The sequence below is a fragment of the Montipora capricornis genome, chromosome 2 (genome assembly GCF_036669925.1).
Source record: "Montipora capricornis isolate CH-2021 chromosome 2, ASM3666992v2, whole genome shotgun sequence".
NCBI lineage: Eukaryota > Metazoa > Cnidaria > Anthozoa > Scleractinia > Acroporidae > Montipora > Montipora capricornis.
Window position 1 is genome coordinate 13,614,318 of NC_090884.1, and position 17,500 is coordinate 13,631,817.

At 39.9% G+C, this 17,500-nt stretch overlaps 2 protein-coding genes and 1 long non-coding RNA gene across 5 annotated transcripts in view; 1 reads left to right on the forward strand and 2 right to left on the reverse strand.

Annotated features, from left to right (window-relative positions):
• The window catches only part of LOC138038895 (beta-1,3-galactosyl-O-glycosyl-glycoprotein beta-1,6-N-acetylglucosaminyltransferase 3-like), a 47,613-nt gene extending 38,379 nt beyond the window's left edge, over positions 1–9,234 (forward strand). For 2 of the 3 annotated variants that reach the window (XM_068884975.1, XM_068884974.1), the window contains exons 4-6: positions 3,937–4,095; positions 6,457–7,537; positions 8,409–9,234. In XM_068884975.1, coding sequence (XP_068741076.1) covers positions 3,937–4,095; positions 6,457–7,537; positions 8,409–8,455 — 1,287 coding nt within the window. In that variant the 3' untranslated portion in view covers positions 8,456–9,234. Of the gene's footprint in view, positions 1–1,916; positions 2,339–3,936; positions 4,096–6,456; positions 7,538–8,408 lie in introns of those variants that run through there. The other variant, XM_068884976.1, reaches the window with a different exon arrangement.
• On the reverse strand, positions 143–2,681 carry LOC138038897 (uncharacterized). The gene is made up of 3 exons (XR_011130323.1): positions 2,619–2,681; positions 2,387–2,533; positions 143–888 (listed from the first exon to the last, which is right to left on the reverse strand). It is a non-coding gene; the product is annotated as an uncharacterized lncRNA (long non-coding RNA).
• Positions 9,235–11,387: 2,153 nt separating the features above from the next.
• On the reverse strand, positions 11,388–14,113 carry LOC138033778 (uncharacterized). The gene is made up of 5 exons (XM_068881597.1): positions 14,023–14,113; positions 13,158–13,334; positions 12,691–13,044; positions 12,019–12,155; positions 11,388–11,789 (listed from the first exon to the last, which is right to left on the reverse strand). The coding sequence occupies exons 1-5, from the start codon at positions 14,111–14,113 to the stop codon at positions 11,388–11,390; spliced, it is 1,161 nt and encodes a 386-aa protein (XP_068737698.1).
• Between the last annotated feature and the right edge of the window lie 3,387 nt (positions 14,114–17,500).

The following is a 17,500-nucleotide window of genomic DNA, read 5'->3' on the forward strand; positions in this document are numbered from 1 at the left end:
AGTAACTTCAACCCTTGTTCACTAAATATAATCACTTTTGTTTCCCTTGAGGTCATTATCTGTTGTCATTGCCAGTCTCTCCACAAATTATTATCCCCTTTAATGCTACAGCTGTACCTTACAAAGTGATGCTGCACAATATTATTCTTTTGTGTATTTTATTGAAAAGCATACAGCAACTGAGTACATAACACTTTCATGAGAAAAATTAATGTTTCAATTAAGTTGAATGAGTTGGAGTGATTTTTACTTCAAACAGAGTACAATTTTCAATATCATAAGAACAAAATTAATACATTGTAAGCGATAGACTGAATGCTCTAAGTGCTTCAGGACCCCTAACAAGCATGAAAACAAGCCTCTTTTCCACTTATCTCGAGCTTGACCTGAAATATTACTGGTAATTCAGGTCACACTCAAGTCTGATCAGAATTACCCATAATATTTCAGGTCAAGTTCAAGATTACTCAAAAAGAGGCTTGTTTTCATGCTTGTTAGGGGTCCTGAAGTACTTACCGGTAGTGCATTCATTCTATCCCTTCCAAAAACCTTTTTTTACTGTTATTCACACTCCTTTTGCAAAACAAGTGATCATATCTAATAAAGTGGAATGTTCGTATCTAATTTCTGGTAAGTTCTGCTTTCTACTTCGTTGTTGTTTTTTTAATGATTGCAAAAGAAGAGTGAATTTAGCATAAAACTGGGCAAAATTCCAACCATAAGAAGGTGTATTTTCAGGCAAAATTCAATTAATTGCTCTGTAAGCTATTTCCAAGATTTATTGACATCTTTTGCATCTTGAGTCTAAACACTTCTGATTCAGTGATAAGCTTATCTGTCCCCATTTCTTCTGAAATTGCACTTCCCCAATGTTATCTTTTATTGCTCCTGTAATAAAAAAGATAAGTAAATAATGATTAGTCAACTGAGCAACATGTATGCAGCTTAGCTTTTCCAAGATATCAAAACTTTGATTAATTGAAGGCAACAGTTTTAAAGTTAAAACTATGTGGGTTAAGCATTAAGCTAAAAACAGTATATGGTATATTGGAATGATGTTTTAGACTAACTTGAAAGTTTTCCTTGTGTGTGTTCGAATTTACAAAGTAACGCTGAATAAAAAACTAATACCGGTATTTTAACTCAATTTGTTCAATAGTTTAACTAAACATGTAATTCACTGAGTTAATCGATACTCAATTCTCCCTTTCAAATAACATTATTGTATTGTAGACTTGCAATAATAATTATGAAAGTTTTGGTTTTGGTATAGGATATTAGTCTTCAAGTTGGCTTCAGCAATGTATAGCCATATATGGAAAGAACTTATTTCTTGCTTCCAGAATTTACTTGAATTCTGGAAGCTAAAGTGCAAATTTATAAATTAGAAAAAAAAGCATGATTTACATTGTCACATCCAGAGTTGATCCAGTTGATCAATGTGTGAAAAGGGGATTTTTATACAGCTACCTACCTTTGCCTAATAGGGAAACAAATTATCTCACACATAAACTTACACATAGTACATGTAGATGTACTGAGTGCCATAGTTATGAGCTGTATTGATCAGAAGGGACAGTGGGAGAGCATTTATTATTATTGCTCCTGTATAAAACAGATAAGGAAATAAAAGAATTGTGTGCGCGACCTGAAACGAGTTGTTATGTTTTCGTTGCACGCAGTACCCGGTTTGCGGCAAAACCCGGTTTGAGAATTTACTAAAACAATTATTCCATTCGCCCTTGTTGGATATGAGGTGATTATAACCAACTCGCGCTACGCGCTCGTTGGTTATTTTATCACTTCATATCCAACTCGGGCTCATGGAATAATTGTTATATAGTTGCACAAGGGAGGTTTCCTAAGCACTCATACAATATATACAATATATATTAATGGAAAAGGTTGACGAAAAAATATGCTAAAATACTTAGAGAACATACCTAAGCAGTAAATAAAACAAAGATCGATGATTTGAAAAATACGGTTGAAATAACGAAAAAAAATGTTACTTTTTCATAATTATTTTTTCCAAGTTCAAATTACAGGAAGAATTTGAAGATTAGCTATCAATAGAGTTATTTCAGCGGAGTTATGACTTTGAGTTAGAGTTAACGACTGCCAAAATCCTGAATTCAAGATTTTGGAAGTCCAAAATCTTGAATTCAGGAGTTTGCCAGTCCAAAATCTTGAATTCAGGATTTTGGAAACTTAAAGGATAAATCTCATGAACTGCGCATGTGCGGGCCGAAGCTCAAAACTTGAAAAATTCTGCAGAATATTTCAAGATTGTCCCGACTAAAACAAGATGGCGGTTGCAAGAGGAGGGACGATTCAGGTAAACTCGAATTGCAATCGTTATTATTTTCTTACAATGACAACTTACCTCATTCTTACAGGGTTTTTCCCTCGTGCCGCAATTACAATTGTCTCCGCACAATAAATTCTGGCCTTTGCACGGACATCCTCTGTTGCTGTTTCCTTTTCGCTTCGTGCTGCACGAGCTCTTACAACTACATCAATGTGATCTTTCCTAAACGATAAGAGTTTGATTTTGCGGGTTCTAGATGTTAAAATAAAGAAATCGAGGACATTCCATGCAAAACATTCCCACTTACCGAGGAATCTATCATGGCGGCCTTGATAAACAAGAGCGCTGTAAGAGCGATTTCCCGAGCATGCGCAACTCATGAGACTGCCCCTTTAACTCTTAACTCTAAGAATAGCTGTCCCCAGAATTTCTATCCAAAAACGCTACTTAACTGGAACATTTGAACGGGAACCCAACAATAACGGTTGAAAATCATAAAATATTAGAAAAATCAATATAGTTAGTATTCAGAGAAAGTGTCAAGTTAAGTTTTGTCCATCGTGACGTGTGGAAAGAACAGAAAGTGGCACACGAGGCGATTGCGAGTCTACTTATTAGGAATGATTTTAGAGACCTGTTTTTCAATGCTTGTTCACATTATATGTCTTCGAGAGAAGACAGTTCATTATTGACTGGAATTTGCGAGCCTGTTTGGTCATACATCATAGACGTTTGTAGTTCATTTTCGGCTAGGGATTGTAATGCCTGTTTTAGCCAGATATTTGAGAAAAGAACAATGGGTTATCTCAATGAAGAGGAAGAGAGCCTTTTCATGACACCAAGAACATTTGATTCTTTTTGTAGCTCATGCTCAAATTTTGTGACTTTGAGTAGCAGTATTCTTTTAACAGTAGTTACAGCATATGGATTAAACCAGCTGGGTTTCGATAACAATATGTGGCCTCTTTTTGTTACTGAAATGCATAGAAATCCAGGAGGGTTAAATTGTGCCAATTGTGATACTCAAACTACTGAGCCTGTTTTAAGGAACGTATTAAACTCACATTTCCTTTTCATTGAATTCCCTTCAGCATTAATTAATGTTCCCAACCCATGACAGCAAGTGAGACACAACAACTTGTGGGGTAATGGGGTAGGAGATGAAGCACTCCATTAGCAGGTCGTGAAAAGGCAGGATAACTAAGTTGCCCGGTAAAGAGAGGTCGCGTGTGTTTGAGGAGATTCTAATCACGGGAGCTCAGTACAAACTAAGAGGTGTAGTGCGATGTCACAACAACCACTTTACTTGTGCTGTTAACTACTTACATGAATGTGAACTTTAATAAACTGCTTGAAACGTTAATTTTTCAACGGCCTTATGCACAGTATTTATATTATTAAAATACACATCCCATAAACAGGTTATCAAAAACGGGGGCAGCTCTAGTGAACACTATTTCTAGTATAATGAAGAAATAGATTCCATGTTGCCGTGCGTCAGTTCAGTAATAGATCACAGGTGACGTCAAAATGTCGTAAGAACAAGAAAGTGGCACACGAGGTAATATCCTATTTTGAGATGTGTTCTAATTTTTTTCTACGTATTTCTTGTCTTCTATATACAGGTGTGGGCTTTCGTGGCTTCAACAAATGTTCTGCCTGCGTGCTTACTCTTGCTTGTCATAAATTGTATCATCGCCGTGAAGTATATTTTAATCGTACGGAATACCAACTCGGAAGCACATAATATAAATGCAATTGCAGCAAATTCAAGTACACCGAAGGTAATATAATAATGATAAATTCGTGGGAACATTATTCAGTCACTCATTTCGGGGTATTAAGGTTACGGTATACCTTCAGATCGGCAATTTTCTTCAAATTTGGAATTTTCTGTTAAAGTCTTGGTCGGAAGTAAAAATTACCTGTTTGATTGCCAGTCTTAGCGCTGTTTTGTCGAATCAATTTTTTCACTTGAAGCGGATATTGAAAGAGATAAAACTCAAAGGGAATTTGTCCGATTGCCCCCAAATTTTGGCAGTGGCTAGATTAACACATGAACGACAAAAACGTGTCTGCGAATTTATTTCAAAATATTTTTTTATCTCAGAGCGATTTTTGTACGAACACTTCACATTCTTTCAATACTATTTCTATAACTTTTCACTATAGCTGTGTATGGCAAAACGCAGACACGTTTTTTTAACGCTTTGGGTCAGGAAGCGGAGGAACAAAATAAAATAGCGAAAAGCAAAATTTGCTTTGACTTGTAGCTTTGAAAAGGTGATTCAGATGCCCGCATTTTGAGGTCGTGAAAAATTCGACAATTCATTTAATTTCAAAAAGCTTGATATGGTTTGATAGCCAGCTCTATAAGCTTTAATTTGATATAGGGGTTTAGGTATCTACAGTTTAAACCGGACGCGCTTCATCGCTCGGACGCGAGACACCCCTGAATATATACGGTAACCTTAAGCCAAAAGAAAATCCGTTTACGATATTTGCCTCAGGAAGAAATACACTCATTTTTTTTATAAGAATGTTGTTTTTCCGGCCCAGGCTTAATATTCTTATTTTTCTGCCGATTTTAGGCTGAAAATACTCTTGTATTATTCTTAAATTATAGCTTCTGACATTTCCGTTATAGAATTTATTGGGGTATTAATTACAAGTGTTTGGTATCTACAATAGATCTGTTTTCGCTAGGTTTTGTTATTTAAAAAAGAAAGAATTTCTCATAATACTTTTTTGCGGTTTAGTTTATGTCTTTTGTGCTGAATACTGTACATATGTATTACATGTACCGTTCATCGAACTGTCATTAGCGTTGAACATTTTGCTATAGCTAGTGCAGGTTTTTTCGTTTTGTTGGCTAGTTTCGCCGTTCAGAGAAAGGAGTAATTTTATACAGTTAAGTTAAAAACATAAAATTGTATTGTATTTACAGATGTTTCAACACACAAAATTATATCTATCCCTTTCAAAATCTTAGCCCCGGCTTCATTCTTAAAATATTCTTAAAATTTCGCAAATTTCAGCCTTGATATTTTTATAAAATATATTCTTATACCGGAAACTTACGCATCATTCAACAAGACATTCTTCATTCAAATTAAAGAAAAACAGACAAGCAAACCATAATGTAATAGGAATACAAAGTCTTTTTTATTAATGTTAAGGACGGTGCCACCTAATAAGAAGAAATTTTTCCTCGGGGTGTGAAGATTCAGAAAGGTAGATCTAAGTTTGTTATTGGAATGTGAAATGAAAATAGGCGGTAACCATGCATTTTTCGGAGATACTAGTAAGGTTTGTTTTTTTAAAAGAAATGGAAACTTTGAATTTTTTTGCTTAAACAAAGTAACGCAAGGTTTTTCATAGTTTTTATTGACACAAACGTTTTCTTCCTGTAAAACAACAGGAAGGTCAAAGATCTTTAAAATAGAATAGCAAATTGCAACCTGGTGACAAAAACGAGGCGACAGAGTTCTTTTTGAGCCTGACAACAAGTAGTTCAACTTGAAAAATATAAAATCAGCCCGTGACAAAATGATTGCGGGATGTGCAGAACACATGCGCAATTACAATAGTTTGAACCGTCCTTAAGAACCCTAAAGAAGGGCAAACCTCATTTTAAATTCATAACGTCAAGCGCCTAATTACAGTAACTTATGGGGGAAAAGACACAAGAACCGCTTTTAGCCAGGCAGTCTCAATTGCAAACAAATGACGTCGTGAGGTATGGAAAAAGAAGAGGAAGGACTCGTTTCGAAATTAAACCATTAGCATCCGAGGAAAGGGAAAAAAGGGCAAAAAGGAAACGAGAACATAGAGCAACATATTTGCAGCAGGTGATACTTTGCGTAGGTCTTGGTGACCTTTTTATCCCAAAATCAATCTTTTGCGACAGTGGTATTTCTTGCTAAAGGAGAAAGTGTGACTGTACTGCTCAAATATGATATGGCTTTGAAATCGCAGAGATATATATTGGTCTATTTGGTTTGAAAACTAGATGGAAAATTTTTGTTTTGAAAACTTGGTTCCAGGTAAGTTCCCAACAGATCGTCCCTCCACAAGATTTCCGAATTCCTTGCTTTTCTCTAAATTTTGAGTACTGTAGATTCGTTTTCTATTTTCTTTTGCAGGCTATGATGTTGAAAAGGTGCTATAGGCTTATATCCGGGGCAGAAAAGCTTGAGAGAACTGTCACCAACCCACCAACTGATGTGGAATTTCTCTTCAGGTACGCGCTTTATGACGACTGCGCCGAAGTCTTAAGCAACCGTTTCGGTCACCCCCCTGTGTCAGAAGAAGAAAAAAAACTACCCATTGCTTACTCCATTACAATATACAAGAGTGCACGTTTGTTTGAGAGAATTCTACGAGCTATCTACATGCCTAATAATGTGTACTGCATTCACATTGACAAAAAATCCTCAGAGTTGTTCCTTGCAGCTATAAAGGCTATGATACGCTGTCTTCCAAATGTATTTGTAGCCACCAATAGGACAAGCGTTTTGTGGGGACATTTTAGCTTGGTTCAAGCTCAGCTCAATTGTATGGAAGAGCTTTCGCAGTCTCCTGTGAAATGGAAATATTATATTAGTTTAGTTGGACAGGATTTTCCACTTTATGATAACAGGGAAATCGTGATGGCATTGCAAGCTCTTAAAAATCACAACAACATTGACAGTTTTGCTATGCCTACACATGAAGAATATCGCACAAAGTTTTTTTACGATTTTATGAACGGAGATATCGTTAGAGGCAGGCGAAAGCCACCTCCACCACACAACATAACAATTTTTAAGGGAGGAACACACATTATTGCAATACGAGAATTTGTGAACTTTGTACTGCACAGCCAGATTGGAAAAGACTTTTTTGAATTTTTAAAGGATACTTTCATACCAGATGAATCGGTATATTCATCGCTACAACAACATCCGCTGGCCCCAGGTGGAATTCGTGGCAGTCAGCCAGAGTGGATAGCACGTGCTTTTCTTTGGCGTTCTCGGGACAACTTTTTGTCTTGTAAAGGATTCTGGGTGCGGGATCTGTGTTGGATCTCTTTTCAAGACCTGCAGTGGGCCTTTGGAGAAGAAAATAAAATGAAACTGTTCATTCACAAAATCCCCTTTGACTTTAGAGACGAATTGCTAAACTGCATTCTTGTCGCAAGATACGGAAGAAAATACGGGACGCCTCTTTGGAAAGAAGAAATCGGTACAAGTAGCTCTACTTTGCCCACTGTGTAGTTTTGTGGTGATTTTGGGTTTGATTTCCCTGTTTATCTAGTTACAGTTGAACCTCGATTATCTGGACCTCGATTATCCGGACATTCCCTCTGGTCCCATTTTTGTCATGAATATTTATTAGTCATGATCAAGATCCGTTGCCATATTCTTTTTAGAACTACAGCGTTGAAAACGGATCCGTTCTTTCGATAAAAGATAAACAGTCTGTAGTTCTGCGATTTGAGAAAGGAGAAAAAAAAAAACTAATTTGTCAGCTGTATATGGCGTTAGTAAGCAGCAGATATCTGATATCCGCAAGAACAAGCCGGAAAAGATCATGAGGTTTGCCGACATGTGTACAGGTATTCGCAACGGACAGTGAACATGTAGACCATATTGTTTTCCAAACGATTTGTAAATGTTTTGTTTCACGATTAAATGTCGCTGTCTTAATTTAATCTGCTTTTGTTCCTCATTAATATTCATATTCTCGATTATCCGTACCTTCGATTATCCGGACAATTTCGTCTAGTCCCAACGAGTCCCGATAGTCGAGGTTCGACTGTATTCTGTTTTTACTTCAGCAAGTTTCCTCGTGGTCATGTGCTTGCAGTTATTGTCCCTGAAAGCTGAGGCATCATTGGATGCCCCTCGCAAGACTGCAAATAATTTTTTGCTCTAAGCCTGTCATATGTGAGGCCAGGGACAAGGTTTGATCTATCATGCAGCCACCCTGGTCGGACAAAAAAATTTCCACACTTATTAAGTGGGATGTCTGTGACAGACTACTTTATAAATTCCGCTGCTTCTCATTGTCATCGTCTCCTTTTTTATTACTTTTTATTTTTTTATTTTTTTAGAAACTTTTCAAATGGTTCAAATCTTTAGCATTGTACGTAGCCATTAGCAGTCCAACATGGTAGCCTGCTATTTGATTGACAGTCAAATCCTTGCGTTTCGTGATTTAACGTCAGACGTAAAAGTGTTTCTGCTCAAGCGTGATTGGAATCACGTGCAAGGTCTTTTGAAGTAAGGTCACTTAACGTTAAGTCAAGATTCATGAGGGAAGACACCACTGTTGCTATTCAAATTATTCTTCAGTCGCTTTCAGAGGAATTTTAAGAAAATGTTTAAAAATTCCATTCAACTGTCTGAAGTTCCACGGGAAAATAACTGTTCTTCTCCTCAAGACGAAGTATTAAATAAAGAATCAAAAAAGCCGCGGGTGATCACGCGTGACTCGTTAGGGTAAATGGGAACACTTTGTCAAGAACACAAAATTCCTTGGAACATTCATCAGATTTACATATGACAGGCTACTCATTGAACCCAGCTCGCGTACTACTACTCAGATACTTCTTGGTGGCCAATCCAAGCTAATACAAGCCACGAGTTTTCAGAAGTTTGAGCTGTTTTTTTTTTGGGACCAAGGTATTGAATAACAGTATTTTAAATTTAATGTGTGGAATGTTCACGTGCACATGTATTTTCCCGCCCAGTGAATAACAGACAGAAAATCACTGGAGCATGGAGCATTTATTTAACAAAAATTGCAACAAAACGTTGTTTAAAGGGGCATCTGTCATGCAAAAGTGGGTAAAAATCTAAATTAGTACTTTAGCTTACACTTACAACGTTTCTGACAACCAACTGGCAAGATGTGAAATATATTTATTGCACAAAGAACTATTCGTACGTGTATTTAATCTTCGGCGACCTTCTGCAGACACCATCTCCAAACTTGAAAAAAAAAACTGACCGGTTTTTTTCAAGTTTCAATCCAGGTGAAGGGATGACGCATTGGTGAGAGCACTCACCTACCACCAGTGTGACCCCGGGTTCGATTCCAAGACTCCGTGTCATATGTGGGTTGAGTTTGTTGATTCTGCACCGAGGGGTTTTTCTCCGAGTACTCCGGTTTTTCCTCTCTCCTCAAAAACCAACATTTGATTTGATTTGTGCTAACTTGTTGATTTCAGTTTACAGTGTCCCCAATTAGTGCTCCAGCGCTAGAACGACTAGACACTTCAATAAAGTTCCTTTCTTTTCCTTTGCTTTCCTTCGATCAACTTCATCCATGGATGCAAATAACGAAGAATAGCTTCAGTGCACTTCAATTGTGATTGGCAACAAAACTACACCATTATATTGTTTTCCATTGACGTAAAGACGTATTTTAGTGTTTTGAAGTTTGACTAAAATGGGGTGACACTGCCCCCTTTAAGACGGGCTGAATTTTTTTGCACTTTCATAAAGCATTTTTCTGCCCCGATGATTATACGTTGATTTTGCCTACTAAGTTCAGGTCATTTACGATTTTTTTTTCTATTACATTAAACAGTGTTTAAAATCTGCTGTTGTTATTTAATCAATAAATGTCAATAGAGTTTTCATCGAAGCGATTGTGACTTGATCGGGGAAGGATACATTTTTGACTTGGTTATTTGAGCAAAATAATAATTGGCTCCGATAAACTCAGTGATTGGTTTTGAAAGTGAGACGTTACGTCATTTCCTAGTGTGGTTAATAGGCTTTTTTGATATATTAAAATTCAGCTTGATAGTGAGGCAGTGAGGACAAAGAAAGTGGCTGATATGCAGATATTTTTCACGTCGATATTGTTTTTTTTTCCTCCCTGCCTCGCTATTAAGCTGAAATTTTGATATTTCGAAAATGGCTTGTTCTCTTGTTATTTCATTGGTTGTTGTTTTTCTCTTGGGACCATCGTTCTCTTGGGACTGTTGTTCTCGATATGTACACTGGTCGGTAGGGATGTGTCTTTGTTGGAATTGTTCCTCATGTCGCTTCCACAACGTAGCTCCAACTTGAACATTAAAATCTCTTGGACTGACTGTTTCTGTAATTCTACCTGGTACCCATTTTGCGCCTTTTCCAAAATTGCGCCCGAACACAGGCTGATCTTGTATGAACTGTGGCTTGTTATCCAGGTTATGTTGGAAAACCATAACTTCTTGCTTGGTGGTCTTAAATCTTAAGGCACTGAGCCTGATTCGACGTTGTCGGTTCATTAATAATTCAGAAGTTGATTTTCCCAGGGACGTCGGCGTAGCCCTGTGTGTTGTAAGAACCTGTCTAGTTTCGTCTGGACAGTCTCTCCCGTGTCGCCAATCTTTGAATTCTCCGATATGGTGTTCTGCAAGACCGTTGGTTTCAGGATGCCCTGGCACTGTTAATGTATGTTCAATGTCATTATCCTTTAGAGATTTCTGAAAATCAGCACTTGTAAACTGACTGCCATTGTCGGTGACAAGATGTTCGGGTAAACCAAAATAACTGAAAACATGCCTTAAAGCAGCAATGGCATTGGTTGTAACAGCTTGCGCTATTGGCTCAACCTCAACAAACGTGGAGTAAGCATCTGCTATTACAAGATACATCTTTGATAAGTACGGACCAGCAAAATCAAGATGTAATTTTCCATGGTCCGCCGGGCCATAAGCACGATGCAGGGTTGGACGCTGGTGGAGCTTTGGCTGCTTCTTGACAAGAAAGGCATAGCTTTACCGTTTCTTCGATTTCTTAGTCTAGTCCTGGTCACCTGTAATAACTAACCAAGAATTTACAACACAAAACAGAACACTTTACTACCAGCTAGAAATCAGGTTGCACATCATATGACCAACATGTGAAAAACCTAATGTCACGGCAGACTGTCACGCGTAGACAAAATGTAAGTAGCTACATCATTTCATTCCTCCCCTCTAGAATCGTACTTATGAGTCAAACAGTACTTAAACGGAAATAAAACAAAACTAATGTTGACTGCAAATACAAAGACGAATAACAAAGCTTGTTCCTCAGTTCTGATTTTAAAAAAGTCAATACTGATAGTCATCCAAGTATGCAGGTCGAACTCGTCTCTGCACAGGACATGACTGTTTAGGGCTGAAGTTCATTGGTGATTCTCTCGGTGGTGCCACTGGCGACTTGGGAGAATCTCGACTGTTAGTGTTAGCTGAAGAAGCATCAGGCTCAAAGGTCGGATCAGGTTCAGAAATGGCTACGGGTGCTGCCTCTGGCATCTCACTGGTAATTGACGCTGCTGCAGCTTCACTTTCACGGAAACAAACATGGTCTTGGTGTCGTCGAATGACTGTACCATCGTCCAACTGGATTCGAGCTGACACTGGACCTGTCTTTTGCACCAAAGTACGTGGTATCCATGTCTTCCTGTACCGGAAATCTTTAGCATGAACAGCTTGAACTTCCCCCAGGGTCCTCTTTGTAGCATGATATAGTCATAGATTGCCTTCTGTTTGGACGGTTTGCCCCGGATACGATCTCCTACACTAGGGAAGATCCGATCAAGCTGTGTGTGTAACTTCCTTTTCATCAGTAGCTCTGCTGGTGAACTCCAGTCGTACAGTGGGGAGTTGTGCGTAGTAGGAATCGAGATATCTTGGTTTGAATGCTTCCTTCACCCATCTTTTCAAAACCTTCTTTAAATACTCGCACAGCTCTTTCTGCCAAACCATCGGACGCAAGGTGGTATGGCACTACATTGATGTGCCTAATGCCATTCCTTTTCATAAACTCTTCAAATTGTGAACTAGTAAAATTACTCCCATTTTCACTGAAAAGTTTTGCTGGTAAACCAAGGGTATCAAATACATTTTGGAGCTTCTCAATTGTCGCATTTGAGGTTGTAGACTTCATACAGTGTACTTCTCACCATTTTGAGTACTTATCTATAACAACCAGAAATATCTCTTACTTGTAGGGACCAGCATAGTCGACGTGAAAACTAGACCATGGAAGTTCTGGCCTCTCCCAGGGGTGTAGGGGTGCTTCAGCTGGTGTGCTTTGATGTGCTTAACACTTGTTGCAGCCCTTTACTTTCTTCACAATGTCTTGATCTAGGCCAGGCCACTATACATAACTTCGGGCAAGCGCTTTCATGTCAGATTCGCCTGGGTGGACTTCGTGCAATTCATTCTCGTTCCCACAGCTGCGACCCTCTTGGCCAGTGCCACGGATAGAGAGCTCGGGCAATTCCAGAGCTCTCCATCCGCGGCGCTGACCAAGAGGATCGCAGCTCTGGGAACGAGAATGCGTGCAATTCAGAGAGAAATTTAGACCTCCCTTGTGGGGGTGCGATAACTCTGGTTCCCCAAAGAATACCACCGTCCTTCACACTCAACTCAGTCCCTTTTGTGTAGTAAGGGGTTAACTCGTCGGAGTTTACTGCCTTGGGCCATCCTTCCAAGGTGTAGCGAAGCACCTGAGAGAGAACCGGGTCCCTCTTGGTCCACCCTTTGATGTGCCCACTATGTACGGGGATGCCTTCCAAATGTTCCGTTAACATTATTGTTTCTCCGGGTAGTGGAACTGAACAAGGCATCACGGGTAAAGGCAATCTGCTTAAGCCATCTGCATTACCATTGGTCTGACCAGCCTTGTACGATATCTCGTTTTCATATGCTGACAAGGTAAGTGCCCATTGCTGGATGCGTGGCGCTGCTTGAGAAGGAATCCCTTTTTTTATTCAACAAACCCTCCAAGGGTTTATGATCTGCCTTGATAGTAAACCGATGTCCATACAGAAATTGATGGAACCAAATAGAGCTTCTTTCTCCAAATTGGAGTACTTCCTTTCAGCTTCTTGTAAGCGTCCGAAACGTATCCTATGGGGCGTTCAATTCCATTCTTCATCTTGTGCGATAGCATGGCACCCACTCCAAAATCGGAAGCATCCGTTGCAAGGACTCGTTCCCTCTCGCGGTCAAATTGTACCGGAAGATCAGTGGACTGGAGCAGCTCTTTGGCTTTGTTAAACGCAGTTTGTTGTTATTCAAGCCACGCCCAATTTGATCCTTTCCTTAAGAGCTGGTGTAGGGGGTCTAAGACTGGCTATATCGGGTAAGAAGCCGTGGTAGTTGTCTAACTTTGAGACCTGGTTAAATGTACTCTTATACTCTCCGCAAATACGTACTGATCCATCTTGTACATGTTTCACTACAGGGACTATGGGCGCTGCCCACTCAGCGATATTATGTTTTCACTTTGTAGCCGATCTAGCTCTAACCCAACCTTTGCTTTAAGCGCGTATGGTACTGGACGAGCTTTCATAAACTTCGGTGTAGCCCCAGGATCAACATAGATTTTGGCTGCACTACCCTTTAGTGTACCCAGTCCTTCACTGAAAACATCGCTATGTGCATCCAGGATGCTCTGAAGCTGAGGGTTCTCTTCTTGGATTAAAAAAAAATACTTCACCAGTTGAGCTTGACTACTTGGAGCCAATACCTTCCCAGAAGATTGGGACCAGGACCCTTTACTACAATTGCCGGCAAACAGTACTGCTGATCTGGATATTTAACAGGAACCATCACCTCCCTAGCCACAGATATCCGCTCTCCTGTGTATGTGCTTAACACAGCCTTCAACTCTTTAGTTCCACTTTGTCACGCAACTGGTTATACGTTTCTTCGCTTATTATACTTCTGGTCGCACCTGTGTCAATCTCAAAGTTGTGTGGTTCATTGCAAAGGTCTATAGAAACTTCGTAAGCCTTCAGTTTGTTCTCTCCACGAATGTGATACATTTTTCTGTGCCTTCTTCTCGCCCTTGTTGTTGTTACCTCGATGACCATGTTGTTTTATTTCCTCACTTCACGGCTCGGTTCCTTTGTTTATCTTGCCTGAAGATTTATCACGACACGCTTTAGTTAAATGACCTTGCTTTCCACACTTAAAGCACTGTGCATCTCGGGTGAAAGCTTCGTTTTTCTCGCCACAACGATAGCATTCTGTATTTGAAGCAGGATTCTTTCCTTTATTCCTTGCTGCTGAGTTAACTTCATGAACCTTGCTGGGGGTCGCATCTGTCAACTGAATATCAACCACGTGCTTTGAAGCTAACAATCTCTTCGACCCTTTTGAGGGTCAAATCCGGCTCCGCTAATAATCGCCGCTGCATTTTCTCCTTATTTATTCCGCAGACTAACCGATCTCGAAGCATTTCTGGAAGCGTTTCGCCGTAGTTACAATGTTCAGAGACCTTACGCAATGCAGTTACGTACGTCTTGACGCCTTCGCCTTCCTTGCGATTGGGGCTGTGAAATTTAAAACGCTCTACTATTTCACTCGGTCTGGGTGAAAAGTGAGTGTTTGTCCAGGTTGTCAACAATCGTCTTGAAACTTGCCTCCGCAGGTCTGGCTGGTTAAAGTAAATCTCTCGCGAGTACGTACGTTTTACTCCCTCAAACTGAGAAAAATCGCTCGCTTCATCCCATCCTCGTCGCCAAAATGTAATAACAACCAATAATCCACAACACAAAAAAGACCAATTTAATACCAGCTAGAACTCAGGTTGCACATCATGTGACCAACATGTGAAAAACTTAATGTCACGCCAGACTGTCACGCGTAGACAAAATGTAAGTAGCTACATCATTTCATTCCTCCCCAGATATGTTTCATTTTCACGATCCCCAAGCGTTCAGCAGGGAGATCTTTCAATAACAGCGTACGCAGTACCTCTGGTATGACCACTCGAGAATTCCACACAAGAATTCCATCCTCCTAAGTTAGTTCTAATCTCATGTTATGATAGGGTTGAAGCAATGTTTCAGGTTTCTCTGGCGAACGATGCTGTGTTAAATGTGGTACTTTACTCAAAACTGAATCTTTTTCGTCTCTCTGGCAACCTTAGATGCATTTACAAACTGATCTCCTTCAATAAACATAACATCCAGTCACTTCTTCCTCTTAAGACGGGTTAGCATCAGTGGGTCTCTGCATACATATTTTGCTTGCCAGGAATGAATTCAATCGTGTAATTGTAGGCAGCTTCCCCCATTAAGGTGATCAAAGGCTAGTGATCTGTGAAGAGTGTGAAATTCCGCCTCAACAAATACTGATGGAATTTGCTTACACCAAAAACGATTTCTAGGGACTCACGTTCAATTTGGGAGTAGTTCTCTTCTTCACTAGTAAGTATCCTTGAAGCGTATGCAACAGGTAGTTATGAATCATTCGGTCCCGGTTGAAGTACTGGGGATGCGTCACACTGTAAAATCTATGTAGAAGCCGGATCATAGCGTCGTAGAAGAGAATCGGGGCACAAAGTGGCTTTACGGTTATTCAAAGCTTCTTGTTCCAGTTTTCCCCATTTACAGGGTATTTCTTTACAAAGTAACTGGTATAAGGATGACGCAATTCTTGCAAAATCTGGGACAAATTTGCGAAGTAAGTTTACACTTCCAGGAAGGACTGCAGTTCCGGTACATTGGTGGGTGCGTCTGCCTCTCTGATGGTTTTTACTCTCTCAGCTGAAATATCCGTGCCCAGGTAGACAACTTGGTGTAGCATGAATTGGAACCTGTTGGGGTTCAACTTGAGTCCACATTCCTGTAATCGCTGTAACACACGATGAAGATTCTCCAGGTGGATTTCATCTGTTTCCCCAGAGATCGTTATGTCGTCAATACAAACACAACAACCTAGAAGGCCTTTCGACACGTTTTCAATTGTGCGTTAAAAAATGGATACGGCACCTGTGACTCCGTAAAGTCAGGCGCTTGTGTTGGTATAGACCCTGATGAGTGTTGATGGTGGCGTACTCCCTACTTTCGGGTGTAAGCTCGAGTTGATGGTACGCCTGGGATATATCAATTTTGGTAAAACGCTTTCCACCCAACCACTTGCATAACAGTTCCTCAAGGCTTGGCAGCCTACCCTCGTTTCCAAACAAATGACGTCATGAGGCAAATTGCAAGAAAAAAGAAGACTATTAGCAGCCAGGGAAAGCAAAAAAGGAATTTCTACCTTCAAAACAAATTTGCAGCAGATGAGACTTTGTGTAGGTCTTGATTACCCTTTTATCGCAAAATCACGTTTTACGGCAGTGGTTTTTCTCGCCAATGGAGGTGCGGCTTTCCCGGCGTATTCAATCGAACATTCCGTAATCAAACTCATTGGAACTCCAATCAGTCGATTGAGCTCCATCGGCTTCGGTAGTCGAACATAATCGAACATAATCGAAAGTTCGATAATCGAATACTTCAACAATCGAACCAGTTTCATCTGGTATGAATCAAGCCGTTGAGGTCAAATGGATGAGTTACGTGTTGGCTTCAATTCAAACAAGAGTACGCGAAACCCGGCGTGAAACCACCCATTCTGGAAGCGGTGGTAACTATTCTCCGAATCTAAAGCGTTATTCCGAGTGTACGTTCAAGTTGGTTCAAGTTAAGCTCCCAACAGATCTTCACGTTTTTCTTCTTTAAGTTTGAGTACTGTAAATTCGTTTCTAATCTTATTTTGTGGGCTATGAAGTTGAAAAGGTGCTATAGAGTGTTTTCACATGATGTCACGGCTGTCATGTTGGTGTCCCTAAACAATGGAACGGTGGCCATGTTTGTGTACCCAACTAATCCTAAGGGGAATTGAGCTCTATTTTCATGCAAACATTTTCTTTTGTTGCGGTGGAAAAACAAGGTTACACGACCCATGTATGATCTCGGAGCACAGCACCACAGCCTGATGGAATATGATGTGAGTCGATTTTGGTGAGGGAGGAAAACCGGAGTACCCGGAGAAAAACCCTTCGGAGTCAAGTTGAGATCGACTGAAACTCAGCCCATACGATCTCGGGGCCCAGAATTGAGCCCCGGTCGCAGAGGTGGAAGGCACAGTTGATAACCACTAAGCCATCCTGACTCCCCCTGACTTGATCATTTGGAGCCCCGATTCAAACAAAAATTTGCTAGTGTTTTTAAAAAGACTTTGAAAGTGCTTGAAACCTCAAACCATTGGCGGAAACATCCCCCAAAAAGTTTTCCCTTACCGAGGTTACCGAGAAAAGACAAAATAGGAACAGGAGAAAATTCACAAAAAATTGATACGTTTTCAAAACAACGGGAGACAGCGCTAACTAACGCTCACAACGGGAAGTCACAGTAACACATTTAGTCTAACAATGACGTAGT

What these genes read in the sequence shown, in the direction of transcription:
- LOC138033778 (XM_068881597.1), bottom strand. Translation starts at nt 14,113, where the DNA reads ATGTATCACATTCGTGGAGAGAACAAACTGAAGGCTTACGAAGTTTCT. An exon ending in GTTGAGTGTGAAGGACGGTG is followed by an intron (nt 12,156 to 12,690) that starts GTATTCTTTGGG and finishes TTGGTTTACCAG; the next exon opens with CAAAACTTTTCAGTGAAAAT. An exon ending in TGGCAGAAAGAGCTGTGCGA is followed by an intron (nt 11,790 to 12,018) that starts GTATTTAAAGAA and finishes CATGCTACAAAG; the next exon opens with AGGACCCTGGGGGAAGTTCA.